This window comes from Thalia democratica, chromosome 7 (genome assembly GCF_965202585.1).
Source record: "Thalia democratica chromosome 7, ktThaDemo2.hap1.1, whole genome shotgun sequence".
NCBI classification, from domain to species: domain Eukaryota; kingdom Metazoa; phylum Chordata; class Thaliacea; order Salpida; family Salpidae; genus Thalia; species Thalia democratica.
The window spans coordinates 23,218,900-23,237,506 of record NC_139171.1 but is presented as its reverse complement, the minus strand read 5'-3'; the positions used below and the strand labels follow the sequence as shown (position 1 = coordinate 23,237,506).

Sequence of the window (18,607 nt, the reverse complement as noted above, 5' to 3'; positions counted from 1 at the left end):
ATATTTGGTAACAAGTGGTCAACATTTACAATTTATTTTACAAAAAATACAAAGTCACTTATATTTATATGTAAACAAAACAATATAGCTACTGATCAAAGTATTTTTTAAACAACATTTTAATAGTTGATGCTTCAGTAATAACAGAAGTTGTTTTCAACTTGCTCAGAACCAATAATCTTTGTTGTAACAAACTTCTCTGCATATTTTGCAAATTCTGTTTTTTCTTTTGCCAACTGAAACATTACATTGTTGTTAAATAAATGTAGTGTTTTTTTTTTAACTTTAAACTAGTTATAAAAACATGTTCTTAAGATTTTTAATAAATATGTTTCAATTTCTTTTATTTCACAAAAAATGTTATTGTTTTTATTTTTACTTTCAAGGTTTAAAACGTTTTGTTAAATAAACCATACTTTTTTTTTCTCTTTAATTTTATTCATTGTTTTATTTTTAAAGGATTAAAAAAAAAATTCAAAAAAATCATTCTATTCTAGCTCACCCGGAAGTTTAAAAAAGTGTGGTGTACGATTCGATAACCGAAATTTTTTTCTGTACACCATGTCGTTGGAGCAAAATTTTAAGCGCTTTTTTATAGTTTAATAAAAATATATACATTTTCTTAGTCAAGGTACCTTAAAGTAAACCTGACGTTTCTATCATTTTTACACATAACAAACCAAAGTTACCAGTATCTCTTTTTCTGCGAACGGTTAATATTTCTGCAGTGCAATATGATCCAATGTAATTGCAATAGTCTAACATTCTACCCTCACATTTCACATTGCGTAACTGATCAACACTCATGTTTCTCAACATTCTCAATGTTAGTCTACCAATCATATTAATTGTTTTGTGGTTGTTAAACAACTAAAAAAAACTAATAACATATAGCTCTATTGACTATTTTGATACTGTTTTTACTTTATTTTTTAAATTTACAGAGATAGTTTTTGACATACGTTTAAAATTTTCAATTTAAAAAAAACACTATAACATAGTAAAATATTTTTTTAAAGGTTTATCGGTAGACACTTTATAAAAACTTCAGATCTTGTACGATTTATATAAATTTTAGAAACATGGTTTTTTAGTTTTATGCTTAAGTATTGTGATGTACATGTTAGTAATTAAACAAACCTTCTAGCTCCAACTTCGTAATTCTGTACAACCAAAAGAAAAACCAGAATTGAGCCAATAAAAAACAAAGTAGAAGATTTCCCGGTTTTAAACATCATAGTAATATCTTATTTTAAATGTTTAATATGTCAAAACTGCAACTGTTTTTTTATTAAAATTAAACTTTTTTACATATAAAGATATTGTTTTTTAGTTTTTTAAGACTTTTAAACTGCCTTTTTTTAATCTTTTAAAAAAGATTGTAAAGTGAGATGTTGCATCAATTTTTCTAGTTTAACTAAACCAGGGGAGTGTCTAAACTTTTTTCAAAGGGGGTTCACAATTTTTTTTGTTCTTAATTTGCCGCTTAAGTACGCATTTCTTAGGTATGCACTGCCAGTTAAGTACGCAATATTTAGCCGAAAAACTCTATGTTTAAATTTTTTTTTTTCTGCTCATAAATACAAAAAAACATATAAGTAGTCGTAGAAAAATATTATATTTTTTATTTATTATACGGTATTAGATTTAGATAAATCAAAAACAAAAAGAACCAGAAAAAAGTTAAGAACTTACAAATTGTGTATCAAAATTCAAATCTGTTATTAAAACAAAAATAATACAGACATAACTAACTTACTCTATAAATATTTCACCTTTTGATTAGGAAACAATATTATAAAATAATTAAAACTAGAATTGATTGTTATAAAGAGAGTTTCAATTTTGTTTTAAATGTTAGTATAGATGGAGTTCTTACAATTTTTTTCGTTTAGAATTTAAACTTTTTACATTTGTATATCTATTTACCGTAAAAAAAAAATTTCAAATAATTTAGTCTATAAAAATTTATACTTCACTATAAAAAAAATTTAGACTTATACAATTAACTTAAAATATTTTTAAGTTTTATTTAAATTTTTGCCTGATAGTGCAAGGATTTTAATGATGTTTTTGAAATCTCTTTAAATTTAAAATTTAAAAATCAAAATTCAACTTTGTGGCCAACAAAAAAAAAAAAAATAACTTTAATAAAAATATTAAAATATCATTAAATGTTAAAAGAATGAATTGCCAGGTGGTGTAGTTGTTTAAAGATAATTTTGAAAACTCTTTCAATTGAATTTTTTTTCGTTTAAGCCCAGCTGGTTGACACACAAACAATAATATTAATGTTTAAGTACAAACACAACATTATTGTATAACAACATAACTTTATTATATACCATTAACTAAGTAAAATAAAACTTTACTGATTATGTTGGACATTTAAAAGGTAAAATTGTAGTTATAAGTTGACAAACAATAATCAAAAGATATTTTACTAAGTAACAATTTATAATGGGAAAAAGAGCATCTTAGTAAAAAGTTTCCTAGAAAAAATGCTACTTAAAAACTTTTACCTATTATGACGTCACAGTTAAAATTTTATTTAAAATCTATTTCAGCTGGGTAAAAACGAGCATTTTTTTTTACTGCAACTTTTTAATATTTCAGTGTTATAAATTCAACATTCATTATTCAAAGTTTATCAAATAACCAAAATAAAGTCAATAAACAACGTTTTTAGTGATATTTTAATAATCTTTTTTTTTTTTTATCAGGGAGTTCATAGGAAACAGGAAACCAGTCAAAACACGTCCCTGAAATAAACAATATAAATATTTAAAACTTATAAAAAATATGGTTTAGTAAAATATATTCTATAGTACATACTAGTAATTTTTGTTACTACAAGTTGGTAATTTTATTATACTTTGCCAAAAATATCAAACGTAATATCACTGATTTGTAAATTAATTACTAGAAAAAGTAAACGTACTTTTTCATAATTGAAAATAAACTATCTATCATTTTTACATGAATGAATAGTAATTATATTTTCATGTTGGTTTATATACTGTTTTAACAAGGAAACATTGACAAAAATCTTTGAACAAAACACAATAATACTTAGAAAGGATTTGGAATTTTATTTTTCCTTGTTACTATTAAATGTTAGATTAAACTTTACTAACATTTTTAAACAAAGAAAAATTACAAAGAGATTATTTTTTGTCTATCAACCACAACTTTACTTGTTTCTTGTTAAGATAAACAAAATAATAAGCTTTTGTTCTTATACGAAATAAAACAAAGAAATTAAACAAAATCATATAATATACACTATTGAGTTCAATTTTGTAATTAATTGGTTTTTTATAATTTTAAATACATTATTTTAACAACTGTTAAAATTAATCATTATGTTAATAATCTTAAACATCGTATTTTTTGTTATAAAACATAACGAATTTTAAATTGATTACTGGTTTTCACTTGAAAATACTATTGTAAGTATTTTTTTTTAAGAAAGGAACAAATTTCAAAATTTTGCGATCAAATTGGAGCTAGGTGTTATGTAAAAGTATTTACTTATTACTTAAAAATAAATGCTTTTGAATTTTTGTTTGTTATTTGTATTAAGTCTTACAATTGATATAATGCTGTTACTTCAGTGCTTTTTTCGTTAATTGTTACATAAACTGGCTTGAAATACAGTGTATAGTTTTAAATTAATTAATGACAAGTTCTTTAAATTTTATACTATTAACACATAATATACTATTTTCTGTTACCTTATATTTTGGAACAAAAGCGTGTTTCATATCAATGTTTAAAACAAATTAGTTATTTCAATGTTTTAAAAACAAGTATCTACGTTAATAATAAAAAAGTCGCATTATTCTACAAAACCTTATTTCAATGAACAAGCTAAGTGATTGTAAGATGTAAGGAGAAGTTGTTACAACAAATGGTAAAAAGATTAAACAAAAACTAGAAAATTTGTTTATAAAATTTAAAGCATTAATTAAAAGTTTTTACAGTCTACCGGTGTTTGTGTGTAACTTTCGTATAAAAACAATACTTTTTAAACTTTAAAAACTCAGTTTTTTTTTAATAGCTGTATATATCTTATAAATACTTATTTTCTATTTAGCAACTTTTGATAACTTATTTTAAATAACAGTATCTCACTCATTTGTGTATGTTACATAACCTAGGAATAAAAATAAAATTAAAATCTACATTACTGTAATAAGTTCAAAAATAGTTTATTAACTACATTATTTATAAAATGTTTAAAACACATTTTAATTAAACTATTTAAGATGACCCCTTTGTTAAAACTAACTTTAGTGAGTTTGATTAACTGTTTTAAATTAAATAGTCTGTATAAAAAAATTGAAGTCAGCCATAAACATGATGAAAACCTTTTCTGTTAGCTAATATTTACAAAAATCAAGTGCTTGTATAGGTCGTTTTATTAAAAAGGTTTGCATTTATAATACAGTAATTTCTTACACTTTTGTCTAGTTTTACTATTAAGCTTGGAAAAATTTAACAGTGTTTTATTGGTACAAGGTAATACAAAATGTTTTTGCTACAACCAAATCTCAGTTTAGACTTATATATACTTATGTAACTTTGCGCGATTTGACTTATAGAGATTTTTTTTTAAGTTTTAAAACTATAAAATAATTCTAGCATACTGCTTTAATTTTTTTAAACTGTTGTAATAGATTTAAAATACAGCCAACCTTTTGATTGTAAGTAATGTTTTTACTTTTGAAAATAAACTCTTTATATATAATCTTGCATTTAATAGAAATAATAAAATTTTGTATTTAAGTTCAAAGTAGTGCAAAAATGTACAATTATTAACTTAAGGGCATAGGTTAAATAAAACACTTTTTTTTTACAATTTCACCTTAATTTTTATAGTTTTTACTAAGCTACTAGTTCCTTTTTACAGATTTTAAAAATTCAAAATAATTTTTAAGACATAGCTGGTCAAAGTCTGAGGCAACAATTGGTTCCTTATGGGAGACGCAAACTAAAACAGCAAAAAATAGACTATTTTACTAAAAATCTATATTCTCCTACGATTTTTGAAATAGCTACTTAAAACTCTCAGCAAATGTTCCTTGCAGTATTTATAAGTTCTGTTGCAAAAAATAAAAAAGAAATTTAAAAATTCAAATTTTGTATACAAATGAACAAAAAAAATTTTTTTTATAAAATTGCATTTTTTAATTTTTTTAAATGTTATTCCGAATAAATTTTCTTAATATTTTAAGGAACATTTCCCCAAAATTTGAGGTAGTTATATCAAAAAAAGAGGAGATAGATTTTAATAGTTTCTACTTATTCGCTGTTTTAGTTTTCGTCTCCCATAAGGAACCTTTTGTTATTTCCATGCATGCACAATACACATGCATTTTATAAGAACTATGTTTTAAATAGTTTCTTTAACAGTTATCTAAAAAATTCGATTTAAAATAAAATTAACGCTGTAAAAAAAAAAAACCAAACAATCGCGTTGACACATTTTTACGACTTCTAAATTTAGCAAGTATAAAAATATATCAAAATCAATTTTTTCTCACTAAATCCTGCACGTTTTATTAAGTATTTTTGTTACACTAAACTATTTTCATACAGCTGAAGTAGTTTTGGAAGTTGTTAGAAACTCGTTGTAACATGCTTATGCTAACTATCGACTTTGTTCTAAAACAAGTGTCTTAGAATTTGAAAGTAATTTTATTCTGCAATTCAAATTGTAAAATGATTTAATACAGAACAGAATTCAATGTTATTATATAACGATACATGATGCATAGTATAATATTTGAAAATTTATTACATTACTGTTTATAACGTCAGGAGTTTTTTACTTATAGAACATTACATATCGCCACAATCAAATTAAGTATAGCTCTTAACAATAAGAGTTCAACAGCAGTTTTATTGATAAGTTCAGAATTGCTTGCTTAATGCTTATGAGCCTTAATTGTTTTAATACTTTTAAAATTTAGTCTAAACTAAAACTATGTTTTATGTTAGATCTGAATAAAAATTAAAGCAGAAATTGGAGACTTTGTGGTTTAAATATGATTAGGTTTGAAATCTTTAAAAAACTAATCCGATGAGTAGATTTAGAATTTAATGGCTGTAAACTTTTATCTTAGCAATGATCTTCTATTATAGTACTGTTTTTTTTATCGAATAAAGTTATAAATCAAAACAAATACAAGATATTGCATTTTCGTTTTATCATTTATTGAAAAATATGTAAAAAGGTTTTTAAAGGTTAAATATTGAATACGGAACTTTGCTAAAGACCTTTAGAATAATAATAATTGAAGTAATAAACAAAGTTGTCAACTGAACACAAAACCTGAAAATGAGAAAACAAAGTACGAAAATAAAAACGAAATATAATTTACAAAAAACTTAAAGAAATGTAATTAATAGTCATTTTTCTTACATCTTCAATTTTCGTACAACCTTTTTCCTCGGCACAAAACTAATCATTTTGTTTCGTGCATCTTGAAGCGTTTTGTCTGCAGGATCCTTTTTGTGTTTTTTGCACGTGGTGAGACGTGAAAACTCACTCAACCTTTTTCTAGCTGATGCCGTCACTTTGATACCTACTTTCCTGTTCAGCAAAGTTGATTTCACCTCATTAGAAGCTTCGCTGACTTCCATTTGTATGTCTTCAGTTATCCTCATCTGGCGAAAGATTTCCAGCATCTCTTCAAAATCTTCTTCGTTAGGAGTGAAAATAGGAAAAGTCTCCATTGGAGTGACTCCGAAACAAACTTCCATTGTATGAATATCAAGTCGAATAAAAATAAAACTGAAAATAAAATATTTACTTAAGTATATTTGCAGAATATACTAGTCTGATTCAAAAAAACTTTGAAGACGCTAGCAAGTCAAAGAAAAGTATCTAAAATAAAAAAAATTAGTTGTGTTTTATGTTTTGGTATTATTATGAAAATTTATCATTTATAACTGATGTCTGTTTTGTTTTAGTAAACACTATGTCTATTAAGCTACAACTGATAAAACCTAATTAAGCTTTATGTGGAAATATAACATTATAATTATTATTACAAGTCTGACTTGTATATAAAATCAAAGCCAACTTTAATATGGTATACTTAAAGCAGTAAGTTTAGCAAAAAAACAAAAGGCTTAAAGTGTTACTTTCTAGTTTACTTAATTTAAGTGAAGTTTAAATCTTATATTTTATAGTAAACAGTTTCAATCTTTTAAAAGTTTTAAAAAGAATTCTTTTAAAAGACCCAACATCTGCGAAAGAATAAACAGTCAGAAACGCTAGAATAATACTGAACTAACATGCTTTGTTTGAACAGAAATTGATTAGTCATTAAACTCAAAAATAATTCTAAGATATCAAAAAAGTAATAAGGGTAAGCTGGAATTAGAGTATCAATTTAAATATGTTTCTAATCACCGAATTTTTAAACAAAATACTTTTGGAAATCTTTATTAAAAACATTTTTAAATATAAAACTGGTTCACGTTTTTTAATTATTAAAGTTTATGAATATTGTGGATAACTTAACTAACTTATAGTTTGTCGTTAACTTTACCTTGTAAGGTGAAACTTGGCTCAATATGGTTTTACTCTACTAAAAGAGATCTGGTATGCCCTTATTTACAAATGTAACAACTAAGTAATTTTTTAATTCGTTGTAAGATAAAACAACAAAATTTTAAGTTTTGTTCTGTAAACTTTAAAAATGAAGATTTTAATTGTTTTATTCATTTATAAGACCAGAAGGTAACTGCACTTTTTTTTTTGATTAATAATTTAACCCAATGCCCACGTTTGCTTATAGCAAGAATTTCAACTTCAAGCTCCTTCTTAATACCGCCCACTGACGGATATTTGAAATAATTTTTTTTTCTAATTAAATAACTGTTTAGTTTATCGCGAAATTACTAGTAATCACTCCAAAGGGGCGATATCGCATACTTAAAGAAACCTCTGTTTATAAAGTTTTGCTATACAATACTAGGAACAAAAAACAGAAATAATAAACTCTCCTTTTAATTTTCTTAATAATGCTTATTGTCTTTTTTAAATATAATTGAACGGATTTGAACACAAAGACAAATAAGTGTTATATCTAGTAGAACATAAAATATTCAAGATCAACTATCGTTAAAATTTATTAGCAGAAAAGAAAGTAACATTTAGTACAAGAAAGTTTGTACTTTAATTACAAATATCTAAAGTAAGATTAAAATAAAGAAATCTTCCTCTTTGCACTCTTTTTCAGCCAACTTAAACAGTTATGGATAAATCATGATGTCCTAGTCTAGTTATCTTCGAAAAAATATAGACTTTCATAAGTCACTAATGTTATGGAGTAACTTATAATTTTCTATAAGAATAAATATACATTTGATATAAGAAATTTTTTGGCTAAAGCTAATAACTCTGCAGGGTATTTGATTAAACTTAGATAAGTGCTTACAATTTTGTAATATTTTATTTTTAGTTTTTTACCAATAAAGTTTAGTATAGTTCTAGCTTATTTCAAGAATAAAAATCACAACTCTCAAAATGTTGCTAAATGAAAATTAAAACAAAATTTTTAGAGAAAATTTAAGAGTAGAATAAAATATAAAATGGGTCAAATATTTGCAAAACTTATTTTTTTAACAATTTTTTGGTACTAAACTATCACAAGACATTACAAAACTTACTTTTTCACACCAACGTTTTACAATAAAATTTTCAAATTTCATACCTTTCTATAAAAGTGTACTTCTTATGAAACTGAATTATAAGAACTTGTATGTATATAGGTTTAGACTAAAGCGCATAATAAACTATGTTTTTTAAAGCTATTTTTAATAGTTATATTATAAATTCACAGAAATGAAAAATACTTCAATTTTAAAACAGCAAAATGTTTAGAAAAGTAAAAATACTGTAAGTAAATCTGAGATAGTTGCTTTTAAGTAGTTTTGTAATACTAATTTGTAATACAGTATTATTATATTAAACTATAACAAAAATAAAACAACGTTATACTTATTTAAACCCTTAAAATACTATAAGGCAGCTATAAAAGTTTCCAATGAGTTTTATGTGGGTACTAGTCTTTTAATGTCATTTTATTTTCTTCTTTATTTTTTTTTTTGTTATTTGTGCTCTAACACATCAATTTTATCGTTAAATATTTTAAGAAACTTCTTTTTTATTTGAGCACAAACTCTAAATACTTTATCTCGAAAATGATAGATTATTAAATAGAAAAACGCAGAAAAATATCTATACTAGATTTGGAACACATTTCGGCATTGCAGACCATTTGCCATCAGATTGACATTTAATTACTTGAGGTCCGACTCTGTTAAAATAAAATTTTTATACCTATTAAATGTTTAATAGTTAACATATTATTCATTATTTACTATTTAAAAGATTAAGAAACTTAAAAGGCTGTTAAAATACTTTAAAACAAACTTTCTATCACAATTTAAAAAATTATTTAAAACAGTGGCACAAGTCAAGTTTAAGTTCTCCATGCAATACAAACAAAACTGTTATATTACTCAGCTAAAAACTAAACAGTCAAAAAATAACTGCAACCTTTCAAACCCTCTTTCACAGAACAAGTTAAGTTTATCCTTGTAGCGGAAGGGAATCTGCCCGTGAAGTATTGGCTCGTACGGGGTCTCAAGACTTATGAACCCCAGGTTTTCGATGTCGCTGGGTTCACCGCTGCATCTTATTGGTTTGCACTCAGGTACTTTACCTACCCACTCTCCGCTTTCGCCGCAAACTGTTTACATATGTTGTTTATTCTTTTAATACAAGAGTTGCAAGAATGTTTTGCAATAAAAAAGAATTAAACTAATTTCTATGTTAAAGATATAAAATTGTTGGTTGCAATTACGTTTTGTTTCGCAGATTGTAGAAACAATCTATTTTTATGTACTAGTAAAGAGACTATCAAGACTTTTTTTATGAACGTTAACATTCCAGGCTTCATTTCTGAGGTGTAAGATATTAATTTAATAAATAACAAATAGTAATTACACTACTTCCTTTGTTTAATGGTGATTATAAACAAATATAAGAGATTTTAAAGGTTGCACGTTTGTTTGTTTTGTTGTTAACTTTTGGTCTACTTGTAAAACGTGATAAAAAACAACGACAATTTATATAAAATGTTTTTATAAACGAATATTTTTCAGTTAAAGTAAGCTTATTTATTTTAAATTATCATACAAAGGCTAAGCAAAGAAGAAAAAATAACTATAGGAAAGTTTTTCTTTGTTTGAAAACTAATTTGTTATACTTCATATTTAACTAACATAAAACTTAAAACTAATGCTTAACTACGAATTATCGATTTCTGGTTTAATATTTTAATCTAAAAAACACTACTATTTTTACTTATTCTAAGGCATGTAGTGATAAAGTTACTTTTATAAACTTTTTTAATGTTTTTAAGTAACATACAAAATTTATATAAGCTGTTAGAAAAAAAAACTGTTTACAATAATTTCAAAAACAGAATAAAAGTTAAACAAAGTTGAAATTGTTTTTTATTTTCTCTTACCCCTATGCATATTAAAAACTTAAGAGCATATCATCTATCTTTGACACTTGTAACCTTTAAATGCTTTTCTCAACATTAATCTTAGCAATAGAACATCTAAATTTTCTAACTAACCAACAGTGTTCGTTCCACCTCTAATTTCATACCCACTAAGACATGAGTAAGTAGCAACACTACCAACTTTGTTCTCAACTAAATTCCGAAGATTCGCAGTTGCATGTGGTATAACTGGCATACCCTTGCACTTTATCTCTTCACATGTTGGCGTGGGATTCGACCATTTACCTTAATAAAGAGTATATAATAAACAATGAACTTTACCGCAAGATCAACAACAACAGCATCCGAGACAATCCTACGACCGGTTTCGTCCTTATTAGGACTCATCAGGCAGGAATAGTCGCGAGAAACCGCTATTGTGATCTTAAACAAGCGGGCTTAAGTACTAAGTACTGAAGCGACCGTTTGTGGGTAAAGTTGAAAAAATTAATAAAGAGTAGAGTTTTATTTAAGTTATCAATTTCATCGATAGTTCAGTGTATTTGAATATTTTAGTTGAAAAACTAGAATTTTTTAAAACAGTTTAATTTTTTGAATTGTTTAATCTTAATGTTTATGTACATATTTGTACACATCATATTCTAAACAATAATTATTTAGTATTCTGACTAAGTGATTGTTCAAAACTTGTTCAAAAAAATTTACTAAAACCAACCATATTTCAGACAAACGGCTCCGCTTTCACCATTCAACTTGAATCCTTTTTCGCAAGAATATTTCATAACACCTCCCTGTTTAAAGCTCTGACCTTCTATAATTCCATTCACTATGTAACCAGGTGAAGGACAATCTTTAAAAATTAAATATTAACTAGAAACCGCTTATAACATATACATTGTTTTTTGAACAAAAAAACGCTTAAAATGTTTGGCTTAAGGGCCTGGTATACGAAAAACCTTTGGGTTATCGAATTTTACACCACTTTCTTTTTTACCGGGAATTAAACCCGGATCGTTTGATTTAAAAGCTGAACCTTGGCACGCGGCCTCCGTAGATTTTTTATTTTTCTAAATAAAAACAAATTAAAACAAATAAAACAAATTATTTAAAACTGAATAATTTCATTTTCATTTTTATAAACTTGCCTATTCTTAGAGCTTTTTTGAAGTTAGTATATGCTTTTATTAAATTTGTAATTTTTGTAGACAATTTTATTTATTATGTTTTTATTCCAAACTGTGTTTTTAACCATAAAGTTCGTTTATAGTTACTACTCACATAAAAATTATACATAAATATACATGTTTTTTTTTCTAATGTGTGTTAATACTTTATAGACTCCGTAGATCTGTTCTTAAATTTATTTGAGAGCATTGAAACGTCGTTAGTCGGAATAAAGTTTTGACACAAAAACATCTGTGGTATGTATTCCGATAAGCTTAGCTTATCAGGATCTCCAGGATTTAACGTCTTTTAACGTTATATCTTATATATAAAAACACAAATCTTAGTTCATTAAACGTTCACCTTTTAACAGTTTTCTACAGTTTTCTTTCCTTTGAATTCTCCTGCATTTTTTACTAATAAAGTCAACAACAAAACAGGCCTGCAGTCTACTTTTGAATCTCTTTTTGTTGGTTCCCTTTAAGTCTTTTGCAGTGCATTGTTTCTTTCGTCTAGCACTAACTAAATTTAAAAGAACCAACACAAGAATAATATTCAATAAATAAAATTTCACTCGCATTTTTGTATAATAATAAAATTATGTCTGTAGTAAAAAAAACTAATTTTAAGTGTATAACCAAAGTTTGTTATGAAACTATTATCTTACATTGCTTTGTGCAAGCTTATAAGCAGTTTATAAACTTATGGACTTATGAAATTTATTCAAAACTTACTTAAAAATCTGTATAGTTATATCAAAAATAAGCTTTTTTTAATCAAATAACATTCGTGTAAAACGCTGATTTCTTTCTAGCTGAGTAGAAATAGTAACCTGGTTAGTAAATTTATTATACTAATAGTAATTATGATAAATACAGTTTTATACAAATGTTATATAGCACAGCACAACTTTTTAAAGTGGTTCAACTGATTGAGTGCATTAAAAGCACGTGAAAGTTTAATAAAACATTGTACATAACACTAAAAATTAGATAAGCTGGATAATGATAATAAGAAATAAATGGTTAACTGTGTCGAGTTTTTAATGTTGTAATAGCAATTAAGTAATAAAATAAAATTTATTTAATTAGTACTACTGTATGATTTTTACTTAAAAGTACGCTTTGTTTAAATTATAATCTTTTTAGATTAAAGGAGGTGTATTGCTCAAAAAGTTGTATATAATTAAAAGACAATGCATTATAAGCTTTCATTTTTATCAAGGCGTTTCAACCTTAAAATTACATGATGCCTAAATATTGTTAATTTTTAAGACTTTTTTTAATAGTTAAAAAACTTTTGAAACACAGGCTTTAGAAAATTTTTAAACCAATTAAAACAACAAATTACTTTACAACTAGAATTTCTCTCAGAGGGCTTTTGACCTAATTATACTAGTAATTTACTTTTAAATTATTGATGAAAACAAAATAAAACTTAACATATCATTTTGACTTATCAAAACAAAGTGGTTGCTTAGTGTTAGAACAACTTTTTATTGCGCAAATTATTTTTTTTTTTTAGTTTTAGTTTCATAAGAATGTTTCTATAATAATATCAACTTTTTGAAAATTGAGAACTTTAAATTTTAAATCGTATTAACTTAATTAATTTAACAGTACTATAAGGAACAGCACAATAATATATCTAAGGTTTAAAAAGTTTCTTTAATAGTTTTGAACATTTAAAAAAAAATATTTCTTAGAAAACTCTTTTAAAACTAAACTTATTTGGTTAAAAAAAAAAAAACAAAAATTATAACAACTTATTATATTGTTGGACAAAAAACGTTAGGAAAAAAAAGTTGTAATATTTATTAAGAAATATTTCACCCTTTAATATACTTCCTAATTTTTGCACAATTCTAACAAAAACTTATTGTATATATGGTTAAAAATGACTTATTGCTAAAACTAATCTTATAAATGGTTTTAACAATAATTTTTTTTGTAATAAACTGTACTTTTTTATTACAGTTTTTTTTATTAACTTTTATAAAACAACCAGATAAAAGAAAAATCAATTCAAAGTTGTGGCTTGCTCCATAAAGAGCAGCCCAGTTGTAAAATACTCAATTTGCAAAACCTAAGAAGCGATCGATAATCATACTAATAACCTATTTAGAAATTTAAAAGTTAATGGAGTAGTTTAAGTTATCCAATTTAAATACTTAAAGTAGTTTGTAAGTTTTACTCTTTATATAATGTAATAAATTTTGTTACAAAAAACATATAAAAGATAGATTAAATGAGTCTATGTTAACAAAACTTAAACATCTTTAAACTTTTAAAGCATAATTGTAAAATGGATTTCAACTACTTTAATAAGGAAATTTAAGTAATAACTTATAATAGTTATTTTTTTGTGTATATTAAAGTAAAAAAAGTGTACAAAAGTGTAAAAACCATTATTAGAATTTTTACTGGTAGTTTCAGATAATGTACGCATCAACGTTAGGTAAACAGTACAAAAGTGTTTGGGATCTAAAGGAAGATACTTTAATGCAATTTATGTGGCATTTTATTGAACGAGTTAATCGCAAATAAAACAGTTTTTAAATTTATTTTAAGTAATATTTGTTTGAAATGTAATAAATACTTTAAATCCCGTACTATTTTTAAATTAAAAATAAATTTTTTAATATATTTATAAAAATAATTATTTAATATTAAATAATTCAAGCTTAATCTAAGAGTAAGTTTAGTTGCCTAGTTTTACTTTTTATAAACAAAAACTGAACTGACATTTTTTACTTATATAAGTCTATATTTACGAGCTTTTAAGTTAAAGATTTATATAATAAAGATTTATAAATGATGCAAAATTTTACTCTTAAGTTTTTTAAATTTTTTATCAACGAAAAAAAAAAATCTTTTGAACGAAGTAAAATATCTTATTTTAGTAAGTTAATTTGAATTAAATTAAATTTCAATTAAATATAAGAAAAAATTTAAAAAAATATTTTTAAAACTGTCGCCTTTGTAAATTTCTTTCAAGGAAACTGGGTGACACTGTATAAATGAGGGTTTCCTAAAAATGTTTATAACACCCTTTTTAAGTATTTAAAAACGCGATACCTTCCTTAATTAAAATAAAAAACTTTTCTTAGATACGCTTAACACCTTTATAATATTTTAAGTTTAAAGTACTTTTGTTTTGATTGAAAAACTGATAAGAATATTTTTTTTTAACTTAAGGTCTCTCGCTAAAAAAAATACTTAGACTAAAGTTTAATGATTTTTTTTACTTACTAATAGATTTTATCAAGAAAAAAAGTAGATCAATATGTTTGTACTTTAATATCTTTTTCTAGAAAATTTACTTTAACTATAAATTTAACTCGAATTTTTTATCTTATAAAAGGTTTCTTATATCATGTTCTTCAAACCAAAGTCGTCAGAATGCCAGTGTTGCTGTATTAGCTGACTACTTAGTACTACAAAGTTTTTTTGATTTATCTTAATTGTCAATCTAATGTTTTTTTTAATAGTTGTAAAACTGTTTAATTTACAAGTGGTATCTTGCTTTAAACTATTTAGCAAATGTAAATAATAATTTTGTTTGGAAATAATGTAATCCCTGTACCTTTAAGCCTACGTATGACTTATGCCTATAAATTTGTTTTTAGTAAAGGTACAACATATATAGTTATGAAATATACACAAAGATTTTAATCGTACTAGAATGTAACACATTTTTCATTTATTCTGGGTTTACTGGGCCCCATGAAACTTGAAAAAAAGGGTATGTTGACTGACAAATATGAACATTTATACACAGTTTTTTATTCTTAGAGTTGTACAAACGTCTAGTAAAATCCGAAACTGGAAGGGAAATTTCGGGTGCGTCTTAGAATTGTACAGCGACGCTTTAACACGGACTTTGACTTTTGCATGCAGCTTTACCTGCGCCCAATCAACATATTCTAGTTTATAAACTTAGTAATAATTTAGATTCTACTAAATGAAATGTTTATAATTGAACTCAATATAGTAATCGCAATACAGTGGTATTTAGTAAGAACTTTGGGCACTTAAAAGTATGAGTTCAAAGCAAAAAGTACTTGTCTGGTGTTTGCTAATAGGCTAAAAAAATAGTTCTACATTACAAAATAAGATTGATCATATCAATTTATTATTATTTTTTAATTTTTATAAGGAAAAATTTACTTATATAAGTTTAAATTTACTTTGTAAGAGGATATCAAATTGCACTTTATAACTGTTTAAATGTTATAGAAAGTTTTTAGCTAAAGTCCTTGTTTATCCAAGCGTTTAAGAGAAAGCTCGCTAGGTCATGTGTTATACTGATGCAAGTAAAGATAAGGAGAAAATAAAGAGCAGATAAGAAATTCCTGATGAAATATTGATAAAAGTTAAGAACATATAAACCATCCACATAGAGTGGTCCGGGCATTCTAGCCATAGCCTGCGGCAGTAAACATGTTAATCAAGAATAGAAATTTATATTGTTTGATTGTTTTGTGTAAAGTATTTACTTAACAATATTTTTTTCTCATAATTTTTTATAGTTTTAGTTTCAAGCAGTTAGTTCTCATTCTAATTTAAACATTTTCAAAGTATAATTACTGTAAGATTTAATTCTTGTGAAAAAGTTTTAATCACATACAAGGTACATTCTAAATTTGATGTTCTTTATATATTTGTTAGTGTTTGCAAATGTTCCTTACTACAATATGCCCTTCATGTCATTTATAGTTTATATAAAGTAGCACTATGTATTGTTTAATATCAGCATCTAGCATAACCGTACAAGTTTAATATTTAAATAATCTACATCTATGGGTTACAATTGACGTCATCAGGTAAATAATTACTTTTAAGGTAAGAGTTAAATAAGACCAAGACAATTTTTACCCAATTAAATTTTACTAGTGTATAAGCTTTAATTTTAAGGTAGTTATTCAAAGATTATTATTATTATTCATAGGTTATTATTCATCACATGTTTATTATATTTTTTCATTTTAATTATTCAGGGCAGTTTATTTAACAGTAGAGGATAAAATTACAGTAAAGCATGAATTTAATTTTTAAGAAACTTTTATTACATTTAATATCTGCCCTGTTAAAAGCTTTTTTGGTTTAACCATAACTATAAAAACATAGGGCTTCAAAATAACATCAAGCAATAATGGGTCATATTGATAATAATGCCACAGTAAGATTAAAAAGTAAACCACAAAGGGTATTGACTCAGTTTAAGTTTTCAAGTAACACAAGTAGGTGACAATGTTTCAGTCAAATTAAACCAAAAAGGTACAAAGACACAATTTAAGTCCTTAAGTCACAGAAAGTAAGTGACAAAGTTTAGGTCAAAAAAAATTACAAATGGTTTTGCCCCAGTTTTAGACCACAAAGTCACAATAGATCTGACAAAATTATTCAAAAAAGTCAAAGAGGAACTAAAAAATTTAAAGGCCAAAAAGTCAAAATTAAACTGTAAAAATTAAGTCCAAAAACTCAAAGTAGAACTGACAAATTTTAGTCCATAAATTCCAAGTAGATCTGACAAAATTTAGTCCAAAAAGTGAATAATATTAAATTTATGTAAGGCTTTTAAATATTAACAGAACAAGACAACAACTATAAGTAACTAAGACAGCAAAGACCAGTAACATGCTAAAATGTTTAGGAATTTTTATCATAGGATTTTGCATAGGTATGACATTTGACTGACTTTTTGGTGTTTTTTTTTTTTGTATTTGTTTTTTAATTTCTGCAATCTATAAAGTAGGTTGTGACACATGTTTAATATTACTTTAAGTTTAAAGTGAATTTTTAAAGCTTGGTGAACACATCATTTGTTTTTTATTAATAACAGAAAACTGTTTAGAGCTAGTAGTCTTTTGTAAAAAAATGTTTAATTATTTTATTTTCTGGTCTTGTTTTATTTATTTCTTTTTTAAACTTAATATTAATTTTAAGACAAATAACATTATCGATATGATACATTTTTTCTTGTTTTTGAAGAAAGGTTAGTGTTTGTTTTCATAAAAAAATGCAGAGGAGATGCAGAGTGAATATTTTATTTAAAAAGTGAAAGATGAGAAAGTGTAAGAGGATATTAAATTGTACTTAATAACTGTTTAAATTTTATGGAAAATTTTTAGCTAAAATCCTTGTCAATCCAAGCGTTTAAGAGAAAGCTCGCAAGGTCAAGTGTTATACTGATGCAACTTAAGATAAGGAGAAAAAAAAGAGCAGATAAGAAATTACTGATGAAATATTGAATAAAGTTAAGAACATTGTTATATAAACCAGCCATAGAGAATGGTCGGGGCATTCTAGCCACAGCATGCTGCTGTAAACATGTTATTTAAGGGTAGACATTTATATTGTTTGATTGTTCTGTGTAAAGTTTTTATTTAACATTATTTTCTTCTCATATTTTTTATAGTTTTAGTTTTAAACAGTTAGTTCTCATTCTAATTGAAACATTCTCAAAGTATAATTACTGTTAGATTTAATTTTTGTGAAACAGTTTTAACCACATATAAAGTACTTTCTAAATTTGATGTTCTTTATATATTTGTTAGTGTTTGCAATTGATCTTTACTACATTATGCCCTTCCAATCACTTATAGTTTATATAAAGTAGCCCTATATATTGTTTAATAACAGCATCTAGCATAATAGTACAAGTTTAATATTTAAATAATCTACACCTATAGGTTACAATTGGCGTCATCAGGTAAATAATTACTTTTCAGGTAAGAGTTAAATAAGACCAAGACAAATTTTACCCAATTAAATTTTACTAGTGTATAAGCTTAAATTTTAAGGTAGTATTCATCACATGTTTATTATATTTTGTCTTTTTTTACTATTCAGTGCAAATTTTTTAACAGTAGTGGAGAAAATTAC

General features: G+C 25.0%; 1 protein-coding gene across 1 annotated transcript; it reads right to left on the bottom strand.

Annotated features, from left to right (window-relative positions):
- Positions 1–9,259: 9,259 nt before the first annotated feature.
- Positions 9,260–16,136, bottom strand: LOC145841183 (beta-2-glycoprotein 1-like). The gene is made up of 5 exons (XM_082948554.1): positions 16,112–16,136; positions 11,272–11,406; positions 10,671–10,841; positions 9,590–9,773; positions 9,260–9,338 (listed from the first exon to the last, which is right to left on the bottom strand). The coding sequence occupies exons 1-5, from the start codon at positions 16,134–16,136 to the stop codon at positions 9,260–9,262; spliced, it is 594 nt and encodes a 197-aa protein (XP_082804680.1).
- Between the last annotated feature and the right edge of the window lie 2,471 nt (positions 16,137–18,607).